The 13,419-nt window shown below is 36.9% G+C and overlaps 1 protein-coding gene across 4 annotated transcripts in view; it reads right to left on the bottom strand.

Moving 5' to 3' along the window:
- Positions 1-13,419, bottom strand: part of LOC111511520 (uncharacterized) — a 108,163-nt gene that overhangs the window by 5,208 nt on the left and 89,536 nt on the right. For 2 of the 4 annotated variants that reach the window (XM_074170413.1, XM_074170414.1), the window contains exons 13-18: positions 13,343-13,417; positions 12,487-12,623; positions 10,812-10,952; positions 10,547-10,751; positions 10,341-10,492; positions 338-559 (exon numbers count right to left, since the gene is read on the bottom strand). In XM_074170413.1, the coding sequence (XP_074026514.1) occupies positions 338-559; positions 10,341-10,492; positions 10,547-10,751; positions 10,812-10,952; positions 12,487-12,623; positions 13,343-13,417 (932 nt within the window). The remainder of the gene's footprint in view (positions 1-337; positions 560-10,340; positions 10,493-10,546; positions 10,752-10,811; positions 10,953-12,486; positions 12,624-13,342; positions 13,418-13,419) is intronic. The other 2 variants (XM_074170415.1, XM_074170416.1) reach the window with 2 other exon arrangements.

Here is a 13,419-nt window from a genome sequence, read left to right as displayed (position 1 = left end):
TGGCCAAAGAACAACTACTCCTCCCTATTGATATTGATGAATTACACGAAACTGTACATCTAACATTCATAGTGGAACTGAAATAGATTTTATTCATTAGAAAAGCTATACAAATAAATTTTGATTTTATTCTCAAATCAATCAATCAAACACTGATTTTATTCATTCGCCATTACAAAATATATCTCAGAAATTATTGTAACTGCACATTCCTTCTATACCTAGCTTTTTCAAAGATATTTATTGTATTGATTACATAGGAGATATCCAGTGCCTTCTTTGAGGCATCTATAAAAGGTATATAACTAACGATAAAGCATTATAAAATATATCTCACGTTGTCCCCAAGTTTCAATGTATCTGGAAAATGGTTTGATACAAAATCGACTATTTCTTCTTGTTGACACAGAACTGCAATATGAAGAGTGCATCGGCCGTAACTATTCTTTCCTATTGCCAGAAGTTTCCCACTACCAGTATCGTTTTCGTCAGCTAAAAGATCAGTGACATCATTTATAGAACCTTGCCGGATTGCGTGATGAACTCTTTCCCGTTTTTCCTAAAAAAAATAGTTAAGGGTTGGTATGTCTGAATTATTGACATACAATTTAATTGAACAGTTCAATTTAATTCAAATTGTATTGAATACAGATAGTGTATTTCCTTGATTTTCACCACCTTCCTCAGGGCAACTAAGTTATGAGTTCGTTATCACATATTGCCATTTGGGTACTAACAACAAAATCACTATTTTTAGATAACATAAGAATTCTGAAATTATTTCAATTGAAATGACACTGATATAAATTTAAGGAAAGACATTTTGATTAGAGGACGATATGCATTTTTTTACTGATAATTTAGCACGAAGGTATAAATTTGACTCGGATTATTCAGATCAGTGTTTTTGTTGATACATCATCAACTAGTATGCACCATCTCCAAAAAAAACTTTTGTATAATTGGCTCCTCTTCAAAGAACAGTGGAATAACTAGTCTATTTTACTTATTTATACAGTGCATTTCTTTAATGTCCCCCCTTTTATTTTTTGAACGGGTCAACTGAAAAAAAAATAAATTTGGGATATTGAAATTAATGCATGAATACTCTATTTTGAAGTAAAATTGACAGATAAAACTTTCAAGATGGCGACTGGGCGCCATCTGGGGAAAACAAATCAAACAGAAAGGGGGGACTTGTGACACATCTTTTTGAAGCTCCCGACAAATGCTTCGCAACCCTAGAATATGATGTCAATATCTTCAACTACAACTACAACGAAACTTTTAATAATTGCCTTATACATTAACATTTAACTACATAATATGAGGAAGTAAGCTTGAGGTCAGTTCAGAAGATATTCAAAATGGTTGCCTTGAACTTCTTGACATATGAACAGTCTATCCGATATTCCACGCCGAACATTTTCGAACACAATAACGTCAATATCTCTACAAATATTTATTATTCTCTGCCGTATATCCAATATTGAAGCAGGTTCAGTTTCGTATACCTTTTGCTTCAAATAGCCTCATAAAAAGTCCAAAGGTGTCAAACCTGGAGAGCGGGCTGGCCATTCTGTAGAACCTAGACGGCCAATCTAACGTTTGGGAAAAGTAGTATCCAAATAGTTTCTTACTTGTCTAAAGTAATGTGGTGGTACTCCATCTTGTTGGAATACAATATCCACATCGAATTCAAAAGGATTCGCTTCGACGATTTCAGTGATGAGAGGGTCAACAGTAGTTTCCAGCATATTCAAATACAGTTCCCCTGTTGAATTTTGATCAATAAATAGAAGTCCTACGATATGGTTTCCCGAAATGCCTGCCCAAATGTTAATTTTTTCTGGATATTGGGTATGTGTTTCACAGAAAACCTAAGGGTTGGTGTCACTCCAATAACGGCAATTTTGTCTGAGAACATTGCTGTTTGAAAAAAAAAGTACATTTGTCACTAAAACAAATATTGTGGTAGGATGCCTTGCAATGGTTTCTAATTTTGTATGGATGAAACCTATTCCTCATCAAAAGTCTCCTCACAGTAGAAGGAGACACCTCACAAACATTCGCGACGGAATAAGTAGACTGTTCAGGATTTACTACCATCTAACTAATTATTTGCACTTGCTGTTCTTTCGGAATGGTCGGATGACCTGGGGGCTTTTTGTTATGTACACTACCGGTAGTTGTGAATTTGGATACAAGTTTCCTTAAATATTTTCTACAGATAGGATGATTTGGAAAACGTTCACTGAAAGTCCTTTCGGTCTCGTGAAAGTTACGCGTCGTACCGTAAATAAAAATCGCTCTAATCTTTTCTTCCAATGGACAAGAATTGACCATTTTAGAGATTGTTGATGTGATACCTTTCTACGAGTAAAATCAAAAATTAAATGAGAATATTCTAACTGAACAATGATGTTTATTGTCGAACTGATATTTTTTGTCGTTTTTATAAACAAATATCCATAATAATGTGTTCGTTGAAGTAAAATTGACAGATAAAACTTTCAAGATGGCGACTGGTCGCCAAAATTGCCGTTATTGGAGTGACACCAACCCTTAGGTTTTCCGGGAAACAGATACCCAATGGTAGGAAAGAGGTTGTATGTTGATGATATGGCATTTTTTTTTCTTCCTCATCGATACAAACAATAGAAGAAACACTTCAAGACACTATCGATAAATTGGAAAATAAGGCAAACCGTCTTGGTTCCAAATTCTCTACCAATAAGACTAAGTGTATTCACTTCTGTCCTTTACGCAATATTCACAATGACCCAAAACTGAAATTACAAAACCACTACATTGAATGTGTTGAAACAATCAAATATCTTGGTTTGATTCTAGACAGAAAACTGCATTGGAAACCTCACATTAATGACTTAGCCGCAAGATGCAAAGAAGCTTTAAACCCTGTGCAAAAAGTATCTAAGATTAGGTGGGGAAGTGATAGAGACATCGCAGTGCAACTATATAAAACTCTAGTAATGTCTAAGATGGACTACGGTTGTACCATATACAGTGCAGCTCGTTCTTCTACTCTCAGAGTGTTAGATTCAATCCACTGAACTGGATTGCGACTGGCCTTGGGGGCCTGCCGGACTAGTTGTGAAGCAGGGATACCGCCACTTAAATACAGAAGAAACCAACTTTTACAGCATACGGGATTATAATTTATACCCAACCATCACACCCTAATTTTCCATTTATGTTTATAGGGGAAGACGAATCCATTTACGCAAGACGTCCTACTATTTTCCGCCCATTCGGTGTACGACTGAAAGAGCTGATGTCTTCAATGGATACCCGCTTTCCAGATACATATAAGCTAGGATTTTGCGAGTCTCCCCCGTGGGAAATGAAACCGATTGAAAGCAACTTAGATTATTCTGTATTCAACAAAGAGGAAATCAACCCAGCGGTGATCAGGGCTGAATTCAAAAGAATAATTGAAACATACCCGAATAGCCATATAGTGTACACGGATGGATCGAAGACTGAGCAAGGAACTGGAAGTGCTTCCGCATGTCTGGGATCAACCCACTTCTGGACCTTAACGAATCAAGCGAGTGTTTTCACAACAGAACTATATGCAATCTGGCAAGCATTACTATACATGGACTCATGTAATTTTCATTCATACATCATTTGCACAGACTCGCTGAGTTTTATTCAAGCAATTGAAAACTCTTTCAGTAAACATCCGTTGGTACAAAGAATCTTAACACTGATGAGTTGTCTCCAGTCCAAAGAAAAATCGATCATATTCGTTTGGGTTCCTAGTCATATAGGAATTGACGGTAATGAGAAAGCTGACGCTGCAGCAAGAGCTGCAACTGAGAATAATGTCGAACTGAATATACTTGTGAGTCCAAATGACACAAAAATATTCATAAAAAAACTCAATACTCAACACATGGCAACACGAATGGACAAACAACGATTCAAAATTGAAAGATATCAAACCTGATATTGCAGCCATGAGACTTCCACAAGGGCTAACGAGAAGAGAACAAGTCATAATAATACGACTTAGGATAGGACAAACAAACTAAACGTCCTCTTATATACTGAAAAGACAAATACAACCATCCTGTGAAAATTGCCAAACTTTGATGACGGTTAAACACCTTCTCTTAGAATGCCACCAATATGAAGCCGATCGACAACAATATAACTTACCGGATAATATCAGAACTTGCCTCAGTACCAAAGCTATAAGATATGTTTTGAACTTTCTGAAAGCGACAGACCTTTTCAACAAAATATAAACATTTATCGTATACTACAAAATGGCTAATGACCTCAGTAGTCGATGCCAGAATAATAATAATAAAAAAAATAATGTGTTTGTTTTCAGGAAATTATTGAATGTTCCGCCATTTTGTAGTAGGAGAATATTGACTTCATATTCTTGGGTTGTGAAGTATTCATCAGGAGCTTCAAAATAATGTGTCACAAGATCCATCTTTCCATTTAATTTTTTCCCAGATGGCGTCCGGTCGCCATCTTGAAAGTTTCATCTGTCAATTTCACTTCAAAATAAAATATTCATGCATTAGTTTTATTATCCCAAATTTTTATTTTTTGAGTTGACCCCTTCAAAAAATAAAAGAGGCGGGGACATTAAAGAAATGCACTATATAATATTCTCAGAACTTGCACATGTGATAATGCCTCTCCTTCAGTCACTTTTGTAAGATTGATGCAATTGCGGAGAGTTGTGAATATATGACCGTATGATTTGTCACAATCCAGACAAGGAATTTTGTAAAGGACGATCAGATTTATACTAATTTATTGTTGACGTTTTCAATCTATTATGTAATTGAAAACGATGCCAATACTTTCTTCTTGACGATCGTTAGGTATATCATTATCTCTGAAACCATTTACTAATTTGGAAATTTCTTGAAGTTTTATCTATCGCCACATACATTTCTTTTCCCAATTTCTATAATTACTATTTAGTAATAAACATTTATTTAGTATATTACATTCAGTAGTATCAGCTACAATGGTTTATACAGGAAATTGTTTACACAAGAAATAGTCATAGATAAATATTCAACTTCAATAGAAGCTATTTCAGAATTTGCCAAATTGATGACAAAAACAAAACAAATTCGATAAATGTAATTATTGAAACAAATATTTCCTCGATGCTTTTTTTAATATCTCTGTGTTGGAAAATTGTTTACCATCATTTGATATTTCATTATGTTCAATTATTCCTTTGTAAAATATAGATTCTCTGGAAATGCAGATTTGACTTTTTTTATTATCGTCTAAGGTCTATAAATTTCATAGTGATTTTTTTATTCTTTATAACACACTACAGAAAGATGCATACTTTTTATTTATGAATATAATTGATATCGAGTATACGCTTTGGTTTATATAGATTTTTTAGTTGGTTCTAAGAAAAGTAGAGGAAAAATGCATTTTACGGCATTATTATTTATCGAAAAGTCCAGCAACGGTAACATATAATTAGACAATTGAAGACTAATAAGTTGACAGGTTTATTTATCATCGTGTCTTACTCTATATTTCACACAGTAATAATGATAAATCGTCTTTATCATCTTTCTGTACATAAAATAGGCGAAGTTCAGCCTAAGACTCTCCTTACACTTAACCTAAGTTGTACAACTGAATGTATTACAAAAGCATTCTTATTAAATTATAATATATGTACATGGAGTTGTGATCTATAATGTGGTATATGCAAATGATACTTAATTGAATAGAACCGGCCGATACTTGATGAAAATCCATATTAAAACTCATTTATACCATTTATTGTATGATTTTCACTATGAAGGGTTTTACAAAAACCACGTCACGTGTTTCGCTATATTGGTAGGTCAATATTTTTACTTTTATTGCTAATTTTCTATAACTGAGTCCATAAATGTTTAGAATCATGGCTGTAAAAAATATATCGTAAAATGCCATATATCCGAGATCAATCAGCAGGTGATTTTGTTTTCTTATACTTGACTAGTGCAGATTCTCTTTCTTTTATCATTAATAAAAAAAGTATGACAAGTCATACGAGCTACTTTTTCATCAATATCCTGCAAACTAAAAATATCATGAAAAGGTGGATTTATGTATGCCTTTTTGTACTCATTGTACCTTTGGATTAGTTTTTTCTTGGTTTGGCCGATATAGAATTTGTTGCAGTCCGAGCATTGTATACTATATATCCCATTTTGGTCTTTGTCTTCTTCTTTTCATAGTTGTTTATTTTTTGTGTTATCTTCGTGTTCGGCTTGTATGTGATGTTGATGTTCAGTGGTTTGAAGATGTTTGTTAGTTTTTTGGTTTGGTGTCCTACGTACGTAAATGATGTCCATCGTTGTGTTGTTTTGTCTGTTGGAGTGGCTTGATCCTTGTTCTGTATTTTTTGTTTGATTCTGTTTTCTAGTTTATCTATTGTCTTTTGGGTGTATCCGTTTTCGTTCGCTATTTGGTATATGACTTTCCGTTCTTTGTTTCTGGCTTCCTTGCTGAGTGGTATCCTTAACATTCTATATATGAATGCGTTATAGGCAGCCATTTTGTGTGATGGTGGATGGTTTGAACTTGCGGGTATGCTGGATCTTGTTTGTGTAGGTTTCCTGTATATTGTTATTTGAAATTGTGTTTTGTTGTGGTTATGTCCAGGTAGTTGAGTTTCGAGTTGTGTTCTTCCTCAATGCTGAAACATAGTTCTTGATTTATTTCGTTAATTTCTTTTTTTTATTTGTTCTATTCTTATTCCATTGTTTTGTGATATGTACAGTCCATCGTCAACGTATCTGAACCATTCTCCTTTTTCATCATGTGTTTTTATTATTGTTGAGATTTTCGTATCTATGGTTTGCAGGTATATTTCGGATATGATGCTAGATAGTGGGGGATCCCATCGCAAGTTCATCTGTTTGTTTATAAATTTTCCCTTCAGATTCGAAATAATTTTGATATTGTATTTAGACTGTGTTCCATTTGGTTAATATAGGTTTTGTCTATGTTTTGGTGTTTTAGTTTCTCAGATATGATGTTTATACTTTCGCTTCTTATCCGTGTCTCCAGGAGACACGGATAAGAAGCGAAACGAGCTATCGAATCCCAGGATATAATATATATAGGACAGACAGGCCAGGGGGGCGCAACGCCACAGGGGGCGTTGCGCTACTGGTAAAAACAGATCTAGAGCAGAACGAAGAAAGAAAACCAGATGTCCAAGTCGGAGAAGTAGTAGCGGTCAGAGTCAACGTGAGACGCTACGAACAGCTGAGAATATCGTCGGTATACCTACCTCCTCGAGGTAGAAGACTAGAAAGAACCGACATGGCAGAACTATTCCCAGATCACCATCCTACAGTGGCTATCGGCGACTTCAACGCAAAGTCGCCAGACTGGAACTTCAGAATTGCGAACACAAGAGGTAGTGAGTAAGATTACTAGAAGAATTTGAGGACATCGAGGTAGTAGCACCTAACAGCCCAACGTACTACCCGCAAGCAGACGCAGTCCCAAGCACTCTCGACATCGCACTAGTACAGAACATCGACACTACGGAGATGGAAATACTAGATGAAGGTTCGTCAGACCACAACCCCATCCTATTAACAATAGGAAGGGGTGAAGTTGAAACAGACAACCCAACAAGGCAAGTCATAGACTGGACAAGATTCCAGCGAGCCATACACGATGCGCTGGGTGAGATACCACGCATCGAGACAAAAACAGATCTAGAGAACGCCACGGACCAGCTTCAGCAGGCGATCGTACAAACAACGGAAAGAAGCGCGCGGGAAGTCCCAGCCACGCGCTATAACTTCCAAGAGCATCTTCCACCAGAAACGATGAAACTAATCAGAATAAGAAGACGCCTGAAAAGACAGTGCCAAAGGACACGTGCACCTATGGACAAAAGGTACATGCATAGAGCAAATAGGATACTGAAAGAAGAGTTGAAAGCGATCCGAGAAAGACAATGGACTACCCGTCTGGAAGAACTGACCACAGAAAATCGATCTGCATGGCAAATGCAGAAAAAACTCAAAAATGGACCTCGACGACCCTACCCACCGATACACGGCGAGCAAGGAATTGTCTACACTGACAAGGAGAAGGCGGAAGCATTCGCGGACAACTTCGAAAGGCAGTGCAGAGAGAATGACGTCCCGTTCACAGACGTGGTAGACGAAATAGAGTGCACAAGCCAGAGAACAACTTTAACAAGTTGGCGCTCTACGCGGACGACACGGCCCTGCTGGCGAGATCTACGAGTCAAGCACACGTTACGAGATACCTTCAACAACAGGTAGACAGATTGGAGGAGTGGGCTAACCTTTGGAAGATCAGTATCAACCCTGACAAGAGTCAGGCGATACTGTTCACTTGCAGGTTCGTACAACCGGAAGGCAACGTCACCTTCAACGGACAAGAGATTCCGTGGACAAACAAAGCGACATATCTGGGGGTCATCCTAGACAAGAAACTAACATTCCAGGCCCACGTACAGCAGAGAATAGGAATGGCCAGACAGGCCAGAAGACGCCTGGCGCCGATCATAGGAAGAAGCAGTAACATGGCATTGAAAGTCAAGTTACTAATGATCAAAACGATTCTAATGCCAATAATACTGTATGCATGCACTGCCTGGGGCCAGTGCGCACAGACATACAGAAAGAAGATCCAATCGTTTATGAATACGAGCGTAAGGGCCACTGTAAACGCACCTTATTATATAGCCAATAGATTTATATACAGAGACCTAGACCTGGACACGCAATATGTGGACGTGTGTGTATATGAGAGAACATGTAGAAAGCACGTTCGATAGAATCAGATCGCACTTAAATCCAGCGTTCCGCGATTTACACGATGCGATAAATATAGATGACCCCAGATTCCGAGAAAGGGACAAACATCCCAGGCCGACTAAACAGAATAACAGACCGCCTCCGTTAGTTGCCGTCAGGCGGCTCAGGTAAGTATAACACTAATCAGATACACTCTCTTCCAGGTAGGTTCAGCGATGAACACTTCGACCGCGATCGCGACTCTGAAAATTTTTTTTCTTGGATGCACTCAGAAACGCTCGATGCATAACACAAAGCCGCCGGTTAGTTTTTGGGGGCCCCCATGCTCAAATTCAGTTAGGAATAGTCAGATAAAATAAAGATTCGATAAGAAAGTAAAAGCACCTAAAGGCTGACTTTCGACCAAAAAGAGGTCAGATGTCAATCTTGCTGAAGTGCCCATCAGCAAGTTGAGGACCGCTCGGAAAGCGGGGGTGGATAGAGTGGGGTAGTAGGTTCTCCTCGCTAAATAGCTGGGGGGGGAAGCTTCTACTTCAGGGCACTTAACCCGGGAGGGGGCATGGGGGGGCCCCAGTGTTCATTTGGCCAAGCATTGGTGCCAGTTAAAGTTGTTATTATCTTGGTATATCATTATTGTGAAACAAAATAAAGTTGTTTTTTAAAAGTTTACATTTGAAAACCCAAATATAACATATATTCGAAAATGAGTACAATAACTGGACCCATACACTCTGCTTGCCAAATTGCCAAATTTTTTTTAGCTTCATCAAGCAAACTTCATTCCTGGATTCAGTCAGATCTTCGGTAACAGTGATATGAGACCCTTTTAGTTTTCTTTTGTATTTCAGAACCATTTTACAATCTTCAATACACAAAAATTTCACATTGACAGAATTAACTTTTCTCATCTCAGCCTTATCAGAATTAATTCTGTAACAATTGCTGGTAGAACTGAGGGGTCCAGTGAAAGTTTTTCAGTGAAAACCCCACTAACCGCTTCAGGAATATTTTCATTCCTAACGTGTATCGTGTCTGTTTTTTGGGAAGCATCATTTATAGAAACGAATTTTTCGGCCTGCATTTTCTTGATTATTATTTGATTCACTGACCTTTTATTGAAACACCATGCCCCAGAAAAAATATTCTGAATTTTGTATTTTCTCAAAAGAAAGTGTAGGTGATGCCATTGATGTAGATATCTAAGAATTAGGCTTTGATGAAGTGGAAAAAAAATAGGAAATTACTCTATAATCGCAATCTCAAAAAGTAATACATTTTTTTGACGACTCAACAGAAATAACAGCACAATGTGGAGTACGTAGATTCAAAAAACAAAAAAGCTAGCCAGCATGAAATTAATACAAAAATGTTATGGAGGAAATCAAAAAGTTTTTATTAAATATTTGTGTAAATATCCACCTTCCACAATCCATATGTTCATGTTCTCAATTCCTGTATCAGATCTCCAGGGATGCTCCATAATATTAATAGAAGCAAATAATTCAAACTCACCTCAAATGCCAGAATTGATTGGAGAAATGATACTGTCTCAGGTTGTTCCGCCTTTGTTACAGCCGTCATTATTGACTGATCATCACTATCTACTATATCCGTTATGTGATCATATCCATCTAACAGAAGTTCGACAAGTTTATCAGTATCACCTTGAATAACAAAGCATTCAATCAAAAGAAAACTAACATTATTCAAAATTGTACCTTTTGTTGCAATATGTAGAACATATCGATCAATCTCTTCTGTATTGTCTGGCAAACTTGCTTGAATGCTAATGTCTCTGGCGGTTCTGTAGAGTTCATCTCTATAGGCAACGTTTATTTCTGTTTCCATTAATAGTTGAAAAAGTGCGTTCCGGCCATGCGATCGCGAGGCAGCAAAATGGAGCATACTTTGACCGTGTTCATCCTTTTCAAATATCAATACACGTGAAAGATAAACGTAACATAAATATCACAATGAACATACCCTACTTGCACTATTGAAGGCTGAATCGTCTGCATCTTCATTTTCTTCTGGTTCAACAGTTACTACATCGATGCTTGCAGGAATGGCTTTGTTATCATCGGCGTCAGTTGGGGAACCGGCTATAATTTGCTGAGCACTTTCCTGTAACATTTACGATTAGTTAAATAGTAGCTAAGCAAATGAGTACATAAGGGATATTCAGGCATTCATAGTTTTCTTCAAACCTAATATTTTCATGATATGAAGTGTAATAATGTAAGTGGTAAAATGGGTGAAGAACTTATTTAATTGAATTTAGTTGAATCCATTTGCATCGCTAAGAGGTATGTAAAATGAAATGTTCCCTAATCGAGACATAAAGTGACAAATTCGAGAATGCGCTAGTCTCGAAAAAAAAAACAGACTTTCTGGAGTGGAGTGTTATCTGGAATGAGTTTTTTTAGGCTATGTTGGGCAAAGTTCACTTTTAATTCCCAGATTTAAGTAATATCGAAAAGTCTCCTTTCATAAAATTCTTAGGTCTACTTCTAGGCTTGTAGCATAAAAACCATTTAAAATTTATTTTATGATAATAATAATAATAAAACCAAATAAGCAGGGATGGCCACTAATACCTGGGGCCTTTGGTGAGTTGCGCCACCCCTTATCCGAGCCACAGAGATCACTTCACTCCTGCGACATCACAAAGTTAAGCAAATACATGGGATCATCCCCAAAACATCGATGAACTCGACTTATCACAGCGCCTGACCTTAGCTTTTTTCTGGTCGATTGAGCTGAAGTCGGAAATTGAGGGGTTCATCATGGCCTGCCGGGATGGTGTCTTCAACACCTTAATCTAACATAGTCGCGTAATGAGTATAGAGGTTCCATACACAGGGTGTAGGGCCAGCCGCAAGGCACCTGATACCCTATGCACTTGCTCACTTGCTGTCCGCATATCCAGCACATGGGAAAAGTGACAAATTTATTGAAACTATCAGTTCTCTCCCTCAGGCTCATACAAGATAATGAGCCTGATGTAATTCTTCTTGATCATTAGAGCAAGACGATATTTGTCGTGTAGTTATTAGCTCCTGGTGGAAAGAGGTGAAATATCGAGATTTTCTCTTTGAAAACCACATACTCTATCCAGACCACTGAGCCAAGATGATTGTTTTTGGTGGAATAATGCCTTCTTTACTTTCGAATCTCAAGCTCATGCTGGATGCCACACTGAGGCAGAAATCTTAGCTGGACAAATATAGGAGGCTGTCATTTTTGGTTCACTCCATTTGCTTGAGAAACTTTTTTTTTAGACCCAATGATCTCGTACCCCATGGTGTGGGAAGTGGTTATTGGTTGATAACACTAGCGCTTCCTTTCGAATGTATCGGGGCTTCGAGGGATAGGGCTCGACCAGCGCAAATTTAGGGAAAAATAATGATAATAAAATAATGGATCGACCTCATTCTATAGAAAGGGCGGTGTGTTAGCAAATCTGTTCTTCGACAGATGTGCCACAAGGTTTATTACTTTTTGATTTTATAAACCAGAAATCTTCGTGTATTCGTAGTGCTTTGAGGTATGAATTTTGAGAAGATTTTTCATTATTCGATGAAATAATTTTTTTGTGAAGGAAATCATATATTAAAGTGTTTGAAAACTCAAAATATAATATTTTTCTAATAGTCACCTGCGTTCTTCCCCTGGACTTGATATTATTTCTGTTATTTGCGAAATTATAGAGATACTGGGCCAAGTATGCAATTGGGTCTTCAGGCCGTTTGTTTGCAACCTCAGTCAGTCCTTTTATGAGAGGATCTCCTAGAGCTATAAGAAATAAAATAGAAAATCAGATATAAATTTTTGAATTGATCCAGAGTAGTTATCCAATTAGAGGTTTAGAGTTTTGAAGTGAAGTAAAACATAAAAATGTACCACAAAAAAATGTTCCCCAACAAAATTTTCAGAAAAACCTTCTTTAAATTTCATCTGTCAACCTGAAATATATGAAACTACACATTCACAAAAAAACACATTCATAAGAAAACACAAAAGTTCATTCAGTTCTTTGAGTTCTTTGAGAAAAAAAAAACGGTTCTGCGAAAAACTGCAGCTGACTACTTATTCAAAAGGAAACAGTCGTTGATCAATAAGTTAAGAATATTTAAATGAAATTGAAGCTTTTGTTCATGATGAAGAGAATAAATGTAACGAAGGTTGACAATGTGAATATTATGACTAATAGGAAAATTGGGAACCGATGAGATAAAAATTTGATTAGAGATGACGCTTCAGCAGTTCACTCAAGCTAGAGTTGTAAAACCTATTTATTCAATCAACATTTTAACTTTCAATTTTATGATTCTTATTATAAAATGATTGTATAAGACAAAAAAGTATCTCCGAAACTCTGCATCGAATCATTTGTCCATGAACAAACCAAAATTATTACAATTCACGGGATAATATTTCCAAGAATTATTCAAAAACTCTGATCGGGTTATCTTTCATTATCAAGTGAATAATAGAATTAGTTGTAAACTCACATGCGGCCAAGTACCGTCCTTCTTCTGTGGCGAAAAAAGGCATATCAACTTGTCCATTTTTATTATCAGAGTTGCCT

This window comes from Leptinotarsa decemlineata, unplaced genomic scaffold, assembly GCF_025532065.1.
Source record: "Leptinotarsa decemlineata unplaced genomic scaffold, Ldec_3_MD MMD2_P_RNA_scaffold_9, whole genome shotgun sequence".
Classification (NCBI taxonomy): Eukaryota; Metazoa; Arthropoda; class Insecta; order Coleoptera; family Chrysomelidae; genus Leptinotarsa; species Leptinotarsa decemlineata.
This window is presented reverse-complemented; position numbering and strand designations above follow the sequence as displayed.